General features: G+C 66.7%; 4 protein-coding genes across 4 annotated transcripts; 3 read left to right on the top strand and 1 right to left on the bottom strand.

The window, feature by feature from the left end:
* Window positions 1-1376: 1376 nt before the first annotated feature.
* Window positions 1377-2501, bottom strand: PFL1_05769 (uncharacterized protein; the record flags this gene model as incomplete). Its single annotated transcript, XM_007883303.1, has 2 exons — window positions 1377-2404; window positions 2489-2501. The coding sequence occupies 2 exons, from the start codon at window positions 2499-2501 to the stop codon at window positions 1377-1379; spliced, it is 1041 nt and encodes a 346-aa protein (XP_007881494.1).
* Window positions 2502-3425: 924 nt separating this feature from the next.
* Window positions 3426-5661, top strand: PFL1_05770 (uncharacterized protein; the record flags this gene model as incomplete). The annotated part of the gene is made up of 2 exons (XM_007883304.1): window positions 3426-4575; window positions 4706-5661. 2 exons carry the CDS (start codon window positions 3426-3428, stop codon window positions 5659-5661), a joined length of 2106 nt encoding a protein of 701 aa, XP_007881495.1.
* Window positions 5662-7102: 1441 nt separating this feature from the next.
* PFL1_05771 (uncharacterized protein) lies at window positions 7103-10210 on the top strand (the record flags this gene model as incomplete). The annotated part of the gene is made up of 1 exon (XM_007883305.1): window positions 7103-10210. One exon carries the CDS (start codon window positions 7103-7105, stop codon window positions 10208-10210), a length of 3108 nt encoding a protein of 1035 aa, XP_007881496.1.
* Window positions 10211-12117: 1907 nt separating this feature from the next.
* Window positions 12118-14610, top strand: PFL1_05772 (uncharacterized protein; the record flags this gene model as incomplete). The annotated part of the gene is made up of 2 exons (XM_007883306.1): window positions 12118-12257; window positions 12450-14610. The coding sequence occupies 2 exons, from the start codon at window positions 12118-12120 to the stop codon at window positions 14608-14610; spliced, it is 2301 nt and encodes a 766-aa protein (XP_007881497.1).
* Window positions 14611-14666: the final 56 nt, after the last annotated feature.

Raw genomic sequence — 14666 nt, forward strand, 5'->3', positions numbered from 1 at the left:
GATCCCCTGCAGGTCGGGCCCCGCCGCCGCCTCCTGCCTGCCTGTCAGACCAGCCGGGCGTGCCTGCTTGCTGCGAGCCAGATCCAGCACGCCCCTCCATCGTTGCCCCCTGCCGTCGTCGTCGTCGTCCTTGTCGTCCTCGTCGCCGTACCCTATTGCTCGACATGCAATATCCCTCGAGACCATCGCCGCCAACTTGGAGCATAAGCAAGCAGGACAGGCAGGGCGGTGGATGGACGCGGACCAGGCGCCGCAGCAAGCCGAGCTGGGTCAAAGGCCACAGGGCACAAAGGCAGGCACGGGAAATGCGCCGGGCGGTGCGGAATAGGCCGAGGCTCGACCGGTGCGGCCATTTCGGCGGCATCGTCTCGCCTCGCCTCGCTTCGCATCGTTCGTTCCTCGTCCCACCTGCCTGTGCCAACCACGCGAGCCAATCAGCAAACGTAGCTAGGGCGAGCATTGGCGTCGTCGACCGACTCGGGCGGAAGAAGCGGGGACAAGGTCAGGCCTGCCAGGCCGAGACCAGGGCGGGCAGCAAGTCGAGCCAGCCAGGGTCTGGCCCTTGCCCCCCCGGGCCCCGGCCACGGCGGCCGCACCCACCGCTCAAACGCCGAGTCGGCTTTGCACCCTCGTCCCGCACCACCGAGTCGACTCGCCTGGCCTCTCCGGAGCGGTGGCCGACCCGTCCCGTCCGTCCTTCCACCTGGCAGGGCTTGCCTGGCCTGGCCTGGCCTCCTTCGCTGGCGCTCCACACGTCCACGCGATCAGGGTCCGTCTGTCCGTCGGTCGTGGTTCCAGCCCGCCTGCCCGCCTGCCCACTATGGCCCTCGCCACGACCACCGCCACAGAGCTCGTACTCGACAACGGCGAGCTCACATGACCCCGTCTTCGTCTCAGCTGGCACCGGCCTGTATCTGCCCCTCCGCGCATGGCCACGCGGCTTCGATGGCGGCCAACAGATAGAGATCTCCGCACATGGCTGGCCAGCCAGACTGGTCTGCCAGCCGATCCGCTCCCGCCTGAGCGAGCGAGCTACGTAGGTCGAGATAGATGATCTCGCTTCAGACGATATCGGTTGGACGGCAGGCACGAGGACCTCGCAGCCCAGAGGCGAGCGGCCACCCTACCGTAGGCAAGGGAACCCCCCAGCCGAGTCCACGAGGGAGGACGGGGTGTGATGATCTGGTCTGGCCAGCCCGCCGGACACGCTTGGGGAGGCGGACCGACCAGCAGGGCAGCGCTCCGTGGTTTTCGAGATTGCTTCATACGACCACCACGTCCTCTAGTCACCTGCTCCTGCCAACGCCGCCGCCGCCGCCACCACGTCCAACCGGCCCGCCGTCGCTCCTCGTTCCCGTCCGATCCCCCGTCTCTCCCTAGAGCTTGGCCTTGGTCTGCGCCTCGGCCTCCTTTTTGGCCTTGAGCCTCCTCTTGGCCATGATGGCCCGTCCCGTGTTGCTCGCGTTCGTCTCGCGCCCAATCTGGGCCGTGATCCATTCGCCAATCTCGGCGAGCCGCTCGAGGTCGGCGCCGGTGCGGTAGCCCTCCTTTTCCAGCGCAAACACGACGCTCTCGGTGTCAATGTTGCCCGTCGCCCCGGGCGAGTAGGGGCAGCCGCCGAGGCCACCGACGGACGAGTCGACGGTCCTCACGCCCAGCCCGACGAGGTGGAGCACGTTGGCGAGGCCCGTCGAAAACGTGTCGTGGCAGTGGGCCGCAAACACGTCGGCGCCCCTGCCGCTCTTGCGCATCGAGGCCTCGAGGACCGCCTCCATCTTGGTGGGCGTCCCGACGCCAATGGTGTCGCCCAGCGACACCTCGTAGCAGCCCATGTCGAGCAGCGCCTTGCTGACCTCTCCGACCTTTTCCGGGTCGATGTCGCCCTCGTAGGGGCAGCCCGCCACCGTCGACACGTAGCCGCGCACCTTGAGCCCGGACTGGAGCGCGCGCGACGTCACCTGCGACAGGCGGTCGAGCGACTCTTTGATGGTGCAGTTGGTGTTGGCCTTGCAGAACGACTGGCTCGCCGCGGTAAAGATGGCGATCTCGTCGGTGGGCGCGGCCTGGCCCTGCGGCACCGAGCGCAGCAGCTCCTGGAGCGAGTCGAGCCCCTTGGCGTTGGGCACGAGGACCGGGTAGCTCATCGCAGAGGCCGAGGACGAGGATGAGGGCGGCAGGGGGAGCGAGCGGAGCAGCGAGGGGGTATCGCCCATCTGGGGCACCCATTTGGGACTGACAAAGGCGCCGGCCTCAATGACGCGCAAGCCCGTCTGTCCGAGGCGCCGTATGAGCTCGAGCTTGATCTCGGTGGGCACCACCTGCTTCTCGTTCTGCAACCCATCGCGGGGCGAGACCTCGACGATCTTGACGAAGCGGTCCGACGAGGCGCTGCCAGCGGTGCTGGCTGCCGTTGCGAGTTGGCGGCGGGCGGTGTGCGGGAGCGCCACCGCCGAGCCCGAGAGGCGCGAGAGCGAAGAGGTTATCGGACGTCTCGACAGCATGGCAGCGCGGGCGACGGCGTGTTTAGAGGAGGACGAGGAGGGCGAGAGCGAGGTGGAGCGATGGTGAGAGGGAGGATGAGGTGGCAGCAGCGCCTGGCTCCTTTTCCCCGCATTTCTGGGATGCCTTTTGGGCCGTGTCCGCTTCCCCTCGCTTTCTGCCCGCTCGACGGTCGGCTTTACCGGGCCGCCTGTGCCCGGCGAGCCGGACAAGGGGCGGCTCAGTTGGCAGCATCTCGAACGAGCCAGGTAGCTTCTGGATGACGGCAGGCCATCCCCACAACCTCAACTTGTGAATCGGGGGATCAGCCGATATGCTTCACTGCTCGATCTGCTACGCTCCCGCCGTGTCCCCTACGGCCATGGTTGGCTTGGCCCAGAAGAATCCTTGTCGAGGCTGAGCTATGGTGCAAGCCTCTAATGGTCGCCCGGACACCTCACCAAAGTCATGCACCAGCCTACAAAAGCGATGCCAGTCTCAGAGTCTGAGCAGGCTGTCTGCTGTCGCTTTTCGGATGGCAGGCCGATGGCCAGGTCGGTTCGGGCCGATGGTGCGGCGTCGATCCGATGCCAAGAGGTGCGGAGCGGGCACGCGGCCCGCGGTCTTTGCCGCAAAAGGCGCGTGGAGACAAACAAAAGACAGGCCAGGCAGGCAGGCAGGGCCGCTTGCTTCTTAGCCAACCACGGCTGCCACCTTTCATCCTCTGGACCGCCGCAACGACCAACCTCCAGCCGCCGGTACCCTTTCCCCCCTCTATCCTATTCTGACCATCAACGGCTATCGGCGGACACCCTCGCAAAAACGTCAGAACCCGCTCACAGCTCTCGGTCACTGCTCGCTGCCAGACTTGACCTCCCGAAACACCACCGACACCACCGGAGCAAAAACAGGGCCCCCGCCGGCAACGCGGCGCAGCCACCGCCAGCATGCCCGCCAACGTCGTCAAGGTCGACCTCTCGCAGACTTCCAAGTCGCTCGCCGTCACCGGCGGCTTCATCGTCATCTACGGCCTGATCAGCTACGTGCTCAAGGAGCGCCTCTACCTCTCCGAGCCCCTCCTCGCCGTCACCCTCGGCATCCTCGTCGGCCCCTATGTCCTCAACTGGGTCGACCCGCTCTCGTGGGGCACCGAGGAAAACACAAACGAGCTCACCTACCAGTTCACCCGCATCATCATCGGCATCCAGGTCCTCTTTTGCGGCATCTCGCTGCCCAAGGCCTACCTCTGGAAGGAGAAGCTCAGCCTGTTTGTCCTCCTCTTTGCCGTCATGACTACCGCCTGGCTCGTCACCGCACTCCTCGTCTGGGGCCTCATCCCGGACCTCACCTTCCTCGAGAGCCTGTGCATCGCCAGCTCCCTCGCACCCACCGACCCCGTCCTGGCCAACTCGATCACCAACGGCCGCTTTGCCGAAAAGTACGTCCCCACCAACGTGCGCAACATCCTCGTCGCAGAGAGCGGCGCAAACGACGGCCTCGGCTTCCCCTTTCTCTACCTCGCCATCTACCTCCTCGCCCGCAACGGCGAGGACGCCAACACCTCGGTCGCCACCGAGGTCGGACGCTGGGTGTACGCCGTCGTCATCTACCAGATCCTCCTCTCGATCTGCTTTGGCGCCCTGCTCGGCTACGTCGCCCGCAAGACGCTGCGCTGGGCCGAGGCCCGCTCCTACATCGACAAGGCCAACTTTTTCGCCTACGGCCTCGGCCTCGCCTTCTTCACCCTCGGCACCACGGGCTTGTTTGGCTCCGACGACATCCTCGCCTGCTTCATCGCCGGCAACAGCTTCACCTGGGACGACTGGTTCCGCCTCCGCACCGAGGACAACGACTTCCAGGAGATCATCGACTCGGTGCTCAACCTCGCCGTCTTCCTCTACGTCGGCGCCATCATCCCGTGGGCCGACTTTAGCGACGCCGCCCTCGGCCTCACCGGCTGGAGGATGGTCGTCCTCGGCCTCACCATCCTCATCCTCCGCCGCCCGCCCGGCGTGATTGCGACGACCAAGCTCATCCCCGCGCTCCGCGACTACAAGGAGTCGGCCTTTGCCGGCTTCTTTGGTCCCATTGGCATCAGTGAGGCCTTTCTTGCGAGCCGGGGCTGCCTGGATAATGTGACGGGAGCAAGGATGCTGACCACGCCTGCATTGGACCTACCGCGCCTCCCCTTCCTCCCTACTCTCTGTGTGCGAACCTACTTCGACAGGTGCCATCTTCTACATTCAGGTGGCGCTGCGAGAGCTGCCCGATGACGGCACGCGCGACCGGCTGCGGCGGCTGTACACGCCCGTCGTCTTCTTCTGCGTATTTAGCAGCGTGCTCGTGCACGGCGTCACGATCCCCGTCTCGAAGCTGGGGCCGGGCGTCATGAAGCGCACGGCGACGCTGACGCAGACCAAGACGATCACGTTCAGCAGCAAGCCGGGCAGCCGCACGACGACCATCGCCCCGGGCGAGCGCGAGCCCAACCGGCCCGGCAGCGCGTCGGCCGAGGAGGTCCAAGCACGGGCGGAGACGGAGAAGGAGCTCTGGAATCCCTTCTATGCGCTGTGGGACGGTGTCAAACACGTCGGCCTGTTCTGGAGACGGGACAGCTTCTGGCGCAAGGACCCGCCTGTCGACACGACGACGACGACGACGACGACAAAGGCAAAGGAGCGGGAAGAGCAAGGCGGCGGCAGCGGCGATGGGGCCGGGCAGGGCGAGGGTTCGAGCGACGCGTCTGCACCGCCGTCGGACGGCGAAGGCGGTGCGAGCTCTTCTTCTTCCAACGGTGGCGATGCGGCTGCCCGTCGTCGAACAGAAGCTGACGACGGAAAGCATAAGCACCTACCCCCACCCTCTCTCGAGCTGCCCACCACCAACGCCCCATCCACCTCTTCCGTCCCCGCTCCCGTCGTCGGCACGAGCTCACCCACAGCGCCGGCAGCGACAGCAGCAGCGGCAGCGGCACCAGCAGCGCCACCGCCGGCGCGCGTCAAGACGTCGCAGCACATCGGCAGCGGTCTGCTGCGAGCCCTCAGTCGCGAGCTGGCAGAAGAGAGGGCCGAAGCGTCCACCGAGGCCGAGAACGGGTACGAGAGGAGCCAGATCAAGGAGCGGAAGCGGATCGAAGTGCTCCGTGCCCTCAATGCGCAGCGGCTGGCGGAGAGAAAGGGGTAGCCCCCGTGGTCGGAACGCGTCTCTCTGGGATCTCGGGATGGAATCGATACCCATGCCGTCGTGGAGATGGGGTCTGACGAGGGGACGAACGAGCGCGTCGGACCTCTTCGTGTTGCCGTGAGCCGAGGATGGATGGTCGTGAGCGGCCCACCTGGACCAGACGATCCGCGAGGCCTTCTCTGGCGAGATCAGCCTAGGGGTGCAACGACGCCGCCGCGCGAAGCCACCACCGACGGGAGCCTGTCGGAGCGCCTTGGACCTCGAGGGGGGACGAGAGCCGTTGAGCAAAGGAGGTTGGTCTCGAGCCCCCGCCTCCTTCCGATGACGAGAAGCACGCTTGCTTGATGGTGGCCGGGCCCGGAAAGGGGGGGCGGCGCCATGGTGGAAACTACGGGCGGCGGTGAGCGTGGCCTGGCCGGCAAGCTGAGAGGAGCGGGTGGCAGCGTCGGCGGGCGGCTTTGGGGAGCGGGCGGATGTCTCCGTTTCCGCGCATGCCGACCGGCCTGGCCTGGCCCTGGCCAATCGAAGCCCACCCTAGCCTATTCGAGGGCCGTGTCTTTGAAATCTTAATAATGCCAGAAGCCAAAGGGGCTGCGCGAGGCCTGGGTTGAATTCGGAGGAAAAAGGCCCAAAGGCCCGACGAGACGCGCGGTTGTAATGGCGGCCTGCCTCGAGCCTCAAACTGGCTGGGCCCCGATGACTACAAACTTTTCTCCACTTTGCTCCGGGCCAAGCCGCCCGCCCGCCTGCCCGCAACCCTCTTGGCCTGGCGTGGCCTGGCTGGCGCTTGGCTTTGCCCGCGGGTTTTTTCGATCTTTGGCTGGGCGGCCCATCGACTTGGCGGGTGGAGCGAGGCGGGCGAGGGCGGCGGATCCCTCGGCGCTGCTGCCGCCGCTGCTGCCGCCGCCGCCGCCGTCGTCGCCGCCGTCTTTTCCCAGGGTGGCTCCCCCCCCTGGGCCGGGTCGACCAACACTGCCCGCGCCAGCTCATCGTCACCACCTTCCTCCTCCTCCTCCTCCCCCCTCCACCAACCCCCTCACTCCAACGCCACCCGAATCGACTCGTCCCGGTCGGCTGCCCCCTCCTTCCCCTCCCTCTGCGCGCTACGACTGCTCCGACCGCACCGCTCGAACCCGCTTTGCTGCGTGCGGACTCGGACACCAACGACCACTGCACCGCTTCAACTCCACTTTCGTTCCCCCCGACCACCAGCCGGTCTTTGAGGAGCGAGGCTGGAACAGCCCCTTCACCGCCGCCACCTAGTCCCTGTGTAAGTTGTCCGCGCTGGTCCTGCTCGCCGACGCTGGCTTGTTCTGATTTCCCCTTCGCTGACGTCGTCGTATCGCCACCATCGCCGCTCATCCTCTCTTACCCGCCACCCTCCGCCGCGCCGTGTCACTGCCCCTTCTTGCACTGTCGCCAGCTAGCGTAGCTGCCCGGCATGCTGCGAAACCTCAGCTCGCGCGCCCTGCCGAGGGCCGGCCTCCGCGCCGCCTCGTCGCCCGCCCTTGCCCGCGTCGCCGTCGCGCCCTCGCCCATCCTGGCCCGCGGCTACAAATCGACCTCGAATCGCTCCCAGGCGAGCCCCGCGCCCGCAAAGCCAAACGCGCCCTCGGGCAGCGACACCTTTATCAACACCACCAACAGCTACTACGCAGAGGAGATGCACAAGCGCTGGAAGCAGGACCCGTCGTCGGTCCACGCCAGCTGGGACGTCTACTTTAGCGGCCTCGCAAAGGGCCTCCCCAGCGAGCAGGCCTTCCGCGCGCCGCCCACCCTCATGCCCCTGCCCATGGAGGCGCCCCCCGTCGACGTCTCGGGCATCGGCTCCGCAGAGTCGGTTGACGACCACCTCAAGCTCCAGCTCCTCGTCCGCGCCTACCAGGTCCGCGGCCACCGCATCGCCCGCCTCGACCCGCTCGGCATCCTCGATCCGGACCTCGACCCGAAGATCCCCGAGGAGCTCAAGATCGAGCACTACGGCTGGTCCGAGTCGGACCTCGACCGCGAGATGCGCCTCGGCCCGGGCCTCCTGCCCAACTTTGTCAAGGCCGGCGTCCAGACGCTCACCATCCGCGAGATCATCGACGCCTGCAAGCGCATGTACTGCGGCTCGATCGGCATCCAGTACGTCCACATCCCCGACCGCGAAAAGTGCGACTGGCTCCGCGAGCGCATCGAGACGCCGGAGCCGTTCAAGTATACGGTCGAGGAGAAGCGCACCATCCTCGACCGCCTGATCTGGTCCGACTCGTTTGAGCGCTTCATCGCGTCCAAGTACCCCAACGAGAAGCGCTTCGGCCTCGAGGGAGGCGAGTCGCTCATCCCGGGCGTCAAGACGCTCATCGACCGCTCCGTCGAGCACGGCGTCGGCTCCATCACCATCGGCATGCCCCACCGCGGCCGCCTCAACGTGCTGGCCAACGTCATCCGCAGGCCCATCGAGGGCATCCTGCACCAGTTTGCCGGCAAGGAGGACGACGGCGAGGGCGGCGGCGACGTCAAGTACCACCTCGGCGCCAACTACGTCCGCCCCACGCCGTCGGGCAAGAAGGTGGCCCTGTCGCTCGTGGCCAACCCGTCGCACCTCGAGGCCGAGGACCCCGTCGTGCTCGGCAAGACGCGCGCCCTGCAGGACTTCGCCGGCGACAAGGAGCACCGCACGTCGATGGCGCTGCTGATGCACGGCGACGCCGCCTTTGCCGGCCAGGGCGTCGTGTACGAGACCATGGGCATGTACAACCTGCCCAACTACGCCACCGGCGGCACCATCCACATTGTCGTCAACAACCAGATTGGCTTCACCACCGACCCGCGCTTCTCGCGCTCGACGCCCTACCCGTCCGACATTGCCAAGTCGATTGACGCGCCCATCTTCCACGTCAACGGCGACGACGTCGAGGCGGTGGCCTTCGTCTCGCAGCTGGCCGCCGACTGGCGCGCCAAGTTCCAGAAGGACGTCGTCATCGACCTCGTCTGCTACCGCAGGCACGGCCACAACGAGACCGACCAGCCCTCGTTCACCCAGCCGCGCATGTACGAGGCCATCGGCAAGCAGGACCCCACCCTCAAAAAGTACACAAAGAAGCTCGTCGACGAGGGCAGCTTCTCGCAGTCGGACATTGACGAGCACCAGAAGTGGGTGTGGGGCATGCTCGAGGAGGCGGCCGAAAAGAGCAAGAATTACGAGCCCGAGGAGCGCGAGTGGCTGTCGAGCGCGTGGGAAGGGTTCCCGTCGCCCAAGGAGCTGGCCGAGAAGATCCTCGACCACAAGGACACGGGCGTCGAGCTCGAGACGCTGCGCCACATTGGCAAGACGGTGTCGTCGTACCCGGACGACTTCAACGTGCACAAGAACCTGGGCCGCATCCTCAAGACGCGCGGCAAGACGGTCGAGGAGGGCAAGAACATCGACATGAGCACCGCCGAGGCGCTGGCGTTTGGCTCGCTCGTCAAGGAGGGCTACTACGTGCGCCTCTCCGGCCAGGACGTCGAGCGCGGCACCTTTTCGCAGCGCCACTCGGTCCTCCACGACCAGGCCGACGAGCGCACCTACACGCCGCTCCAGCACATTGACCCCAAGCAGGCGCCGTTTGTGGCGTGCAACAGCTCGCTCTCCGAGTTTGGCTGCATGGGCTTCGAGCTCGGCTTCTCGCTCGTCGACCCCAAGAACCTGACGATCTGGGAGGCCCAGTTTGGCGACTTTGCCAACAACGCGCAGTGCATCATTGACCAGTTTGTCGCGTCGGGCGAGCGCAAGTGGCTGCAGCGCACCGGCCTCGTCATCAACCTGCCCCACGGCTACGACGGCCAGGGCCCCGAGCACTCGAGCGCGCGCATCGAGCGCTTCCTGCAGCTGTGCGACGACCACCCGTTCCGCTTCCCGACGCCCGAGAAGAACAACCGCCAGCACCAGGACTCGAACATGGCCGTCGTCTACCCGACGACGCCCGCCAACTACTTCCACGTGCTGCGTCGCCAGGTTCACCGCGACTTCCGCAAGCCGCTGGTGCACTTCTTTAGCAAGTCGCTGCTCCGACACCCCGAGGCGCGGTCCAAGATCGAAGACTTCCTGCCCGGTTCGGGCTTCCAGCGCTTCATCCCGGAGCCCCACGCCCAGGAGGGCAAGGATGCGCTGGTGGCCAACGACGAGATCAAGCGCCACATCCTGACGGTGGGCCAGACGTACTTTGCGCTGCTCAACTGGAGGCGCGACAACGGCATCAAGGACGTTGCCATTTCGAGGATCGAGCAGATTTCGCCGCTCGACTACGAGGCCATTGTGCCGGCGCTGGACAAGTACCCCAACGCCGACCTGGTCTTCTGCCAGGAGGAGCCGCTCAACAACGGCGCGTGGTCGTACCTGCAGCCGCGGCTGCGGACGGCGTGCCGCCACACGCAGCACCACAAGGACGACATTGTGATGCTGGCTTCGCGGCCACCGTCGTCGTCGGTCGCCACGGGCTCCAAGGTGGCGCACAAGGCCGAGGTTGAGGCGTACCTGCGCGACGCGTTTGACCTCAGCCGCAAGGCGAGCGACGAGCTCTGAGCGGGGTCGGTAAGCGGCGTTTGGGTGTCATTGTAGACCCTACCCTCTTGTGCCGTTGCCCGTCCCTCCCTCTCCTCCTCCCCCCCCCCCCCCCCCTCCTCTCCCTCTCCGTCTCTCTGCATATCTGCCCTCTTCTCCACCCTCATGGCTGCCTGACCGCTCGTGCTGTCTGACGTGCCTGCAGTCGGCGCTCAAGAGGTAAGAGACGTCCCCAGCCTTACTTGTGTATAAAATGAAGGTCGAAGAGAGAGCGCGAGGAGAGAGAAATACACTTTTGCTAGTTTGGTCCCCTCTCTCATGGTGCCGCTGGTCAGACTGTGACCGTTGCCGACGCCGTTGCTGTTGCCGATGCCGATGCTGCAGCGCCTAGGCCCCGGCCAGAACGGGGGAGATCGAGACGCGGGGGTCGTGGACAGGTAGGTATCTGTTGGTAGGGTAGGCATCGCTCGGCCCGCTTCCCTTGGCGTCCTGTGCTGTCGTGGAATCACCAGCTAAGGGCACGGGAAGGGGGCGGGCGTGGGACGAGGCCGGTGGGTACGGCGGCGTTGGGCTCGGCCTTTGCGTCTCCTGCCAGGCCAGGGCTTCGGCCACGTGGGAAAGCGAGGCAGGATTGAGAAAATTTCCCAAGCGATGGAAGCCAAGCCGCCTAGCCCTAGCGTACCTGGCCCGGCCCGCCTGATGGGGCAGTCGGGAACCAAATGCGAATTTAATTTTTCAAAGACTACTGGTCCCGGTCGACAGCGGAGAGGAGCGGCCTTGCCTGGCCATGCGATGGGCCGGGGTCCCCTTTTGTCGATAGAGGGCCAGCTAGGGCAGCCGGGCGGATTCTACCTGTTGTCCAGATCGCGCAGCCCCCCCTTGCCTGGTCGGCTCTTTGTTCTTCGGGCATCCCCCCCTCCTCTCTCTCTCTTGGCCCGCTACTGTACAGGTCAACTGAGGCCAACTCGGGCGTGGGCTCATGCCCGGCCGCCGCCAAGTCAAGGACGCGGGACCCGCCTTATTGGCCTTTCTCCCTCCGCCAGACCAGGCCCCGACCGGCCTACACACGTACGTACTGTAGCTAAGCAAGTCAAGCAAACAAGCTCAAGCTGCGCGCGGGCTGCTGTCAGTTTCAGACCCCGCATAAACACCGCCGCGACGAGTAGATGGCGATGGAGCAAGCCAAGCCAGGCCAAGCCAAGCCAGGCTAGGCCGAGCGAGGCTGGGCAGGGCAGGCACAGCTTGATGGCAAGGCCACGAGGCCCGGCGTGGTCCTGAACCCTACAGGAGCTGCCCGCCTCTGGCCGGCCTGCGCTGCGGGTTGTCATTCGATCGCCGAACGTCGCCTCTTCGCCGTCGTCGGCGACGGGATCAGATGGCACCGCTGTCTCGTACTCCGATGAGGGTCAGGTACGGTCGCGGGCCCCGTCCTCGCCCTTCTTCGGTCATCCACCCATCTGTCCGCCCCCCATCTTGCCGTCCCTCGTTCTTGCCCGACCCATCTTGAGCTTTCATCCGCACCGCACAGCACCGCATCGCCACGTCGAGCTCAGCCGTCGTCGGCCTCATCGCGCTTTGCGCCTCGTGTTGCACTCGCACATTGCCGTCATCTCGATCTCCTCTCGTCTCCTTTCCTCCTCACCATCATCGCTAGCTCTACCAACCTCTCACTCGCTACCCCTTCCACCTGCTCCTCTTACGACGCCCTCGACCATGACGCTATAGCCCGCCCTTCCACTCGCCATCCCTAGCCGCCTAGCCGCGCCGCCGCCCGCTTAGCTGCTTGCTACAGCCTACCGCCAAGGCCAGCCAGTGGACCGCCTCCGATCTGCCCTGCCTTGAGCGCGCCGCGACAGCAGCGCCCGCGATCAACACACGACGCGGCACATCGCCGCCTCGCCCTGCATCGCATCCTTCACCCCTCCGACATGGCCGCCACCGCCATGCCCGTCTCGCCCGTCCACGACGTCTTTGCCGACAACCGCTCCGAAAACCTCTTTGGCTGGGTCCAGCCAGACGAGTGGGACACGGTCGCAGGGCCCAACACGGACCTCTTCCTGCGCGGACAGTGTGTTGACTGCCAAACACCGCCGCCACCACCGCCGGCGTCAGCACCTACCGCCGTACACGGTCCTCGCGCCGTGCCAGGCGCCACCGCCGCTCCTCTCGAGCACGACCACGACCTCGACCTCACACACGATGCACTCGGAGGCTGCGGCGCTCCGAGCTGCGGATACGGCGCGGCCTGCTGCGACTACAGTCGCGGTGCATCGCGGGCCGTCCCGCCGCACCGTCGAGCTGCGAGCGCGTCTGGCCCGACTACGGCCCCGCATCTCGGCGACGCCAGCGGCGTGGTCAAGGGCGCACAGCTCGGCGTCACGCTCATCGACATCATCCACGGCCGCAGCTGCAGGCCCATCTCGCTGCTCGACCTCCGCACCTTCCTCCTGCTGCAGCGACAGCCGCACCGGCGCGTGCCCGGCTACGCCCCCGCCTCGGACATGGCGCTGTCGACGCTGCCCGACCTCGACCTCGACCTCCTCAGCCCGCTCGAACCCACCCACGATGCCCCCGCAGAGGGTCTGCCAAACACCCACGTGCTGCCGTCCCAGCTCGTTCGAGACCGCACCGAGCCGCGACAGGCCTACGACGAGGTCGACGCCCTCGATTTCCTCGTCGCCTTTGAGCGGTACAAGAAGCGCTTCCGCGACCTGCCAAAGGCCGAGCGCATGCGCAGCCCCGACTCGCTCACCTGCCGCGCCGCCGTCGATGCCTATCATCGGCGGCGAATCGCTAGCATGGAGGGCGCGATGTCGTTCGGTGATGGCGTGGATGCTCCGCAGGCCTCCGAGCACGTCGATCTCGTCGACGAGGGGCAGAGCCTTGGGATCGCCGCGCTACGCGGCGTCCAGGTTCAGGACGTCGGCCTCGACCCAGCCTCGCAGCCCCTGCGCCGCGAGCTCGACCGCATCGTGTCACGGTACATTCGTGCCTCGAGCCGATCATCGCAGCAGACGCCCGCATCGATGCCGACGCGGATCCTGCTGACGCGGGCCCAGCGAAAGAGCCACAAGGGCAGCTCCGACTCGTTTGGCTCGACGGTCGTCGACGCCGGTGTCGACGAGAAGGGCAAATCCGCCGCAACGGGCAGCCCGTCGATCCCAGCAAGGCTGCAGTGGACCGTCGACGTCGGGCTGGTCTCGCAGGACCACATCGACATGGCCCTGGCAGAGGCGAGGCTGACGACGCATCCCGACACACTGGCGCCGCTGGCCGACGCCATCAGCGCCTACCTCTCGGCCCACGTCGTGCCCTATTTCTTCATCTCGGTCGCCAAGAACCTCAGCCGGCCCACGTCGAAGGGCCGCCTGGCCGTCGGGCTGGCGTGCACCGTCATCGCCACCGTCTTCACCGTGCTGCTGCTGCTCAAGCCCTCTCCCCTTTCCTCGAGCCCAGGAGGCGCCGTCGACCGCTGGTGGCGACTTTGCCTCACGCCGCTGTGGGCCGCGGCGCTGGGCTACGTCCTCGCCTACCGCACCGGCGTGTGCGTGTGGCTCACGCTGCGCGGCAACCGCGAGCCCGACGAGGACGAGGAGCGCGAGCGCGAAGAGATCCGCTCCCGCTTCAGCGACGACGCCGCCGGCTTCAGCTTTGCCGAGGTCGAGGCGGATGCCGAGCTCAGGGACGACGACGTCGAGCGCAAGACGAACCGGTGGATGGCGCCCGAGCTCGCCTCGCTGCTGCGGACCGGCAGGCTGCCGCGGCGCAGCGAGTCGGCCGGCGACGTCCGAGCTGTCCCGGCTGCCACAGCAGCTAGCATCGCAGTCGATGCTCCGCCAGCTGTCGTTGGAACGAGGATGTCGATCAGTGGCGAGGGCGAGACCAGGACGCCCCTTGCCGAGACGCCTGTGCCATTCAGCAGGAGCAAGTCTGTCGACTTTGGAGCCCACACTCGCAGCATCATCGACAGCCAGCCGTCCTCGCCGCGGCTCGAGCGCCAGCCACGCTCTATCCTCAACGGCCGGCTCGTTCAGCCGCGGGCGAGCGAAGACGGCCCCGCCACGCCGGCACTTATGCGCGGCCGCCGCGTGCCGCTGCTCCCGCTCACGCTCGGCGTGGTCAAGAGCCCGGCGAGGTCCGAGGTGGACCTGCACGCTCGCGCCATCGATTCGGCCGCGCACTCGCCCGTCCTCACGAGGGACGCGCTGCTCTTTGACCCGGCCCTGGCGCAGGCCGTCCAGGATGCCGCCGGCCGACGTCCCTCAATGGCCGTACACGGCGGCGGCGGCGGCGGCGGCGGCGGTGCCACGTATGAGGTCTCGCCGTTGGCACCCGCATTCATCCTGCGTCGGCCGAGCGCCGCGGTCGATGCGTTGCCCATCAGTGCCGGAAGCGCCCTCGACGGAGCCGCCATCCCGTAATAACTTCGTATAGCATACATTANACGAAGTTATACGAGAGCGCGAGGAGAGAGAAA

The sequence above is a fragment of the Pseudozyma flocculosa genome, assembly GCF_000417875.1.
Source record: "Pseudozyma flocculosa PF-1 unplaced genomic scaffold scaffold00021, whole genome shotgun sequence".
NCBI lineage: Eukaryota > Fungi > Basidiomycota > Ustilaginomycetes > Ustilaginales > Ustilaginaceae > Pseudozyma > Pseudozyma flocculosa.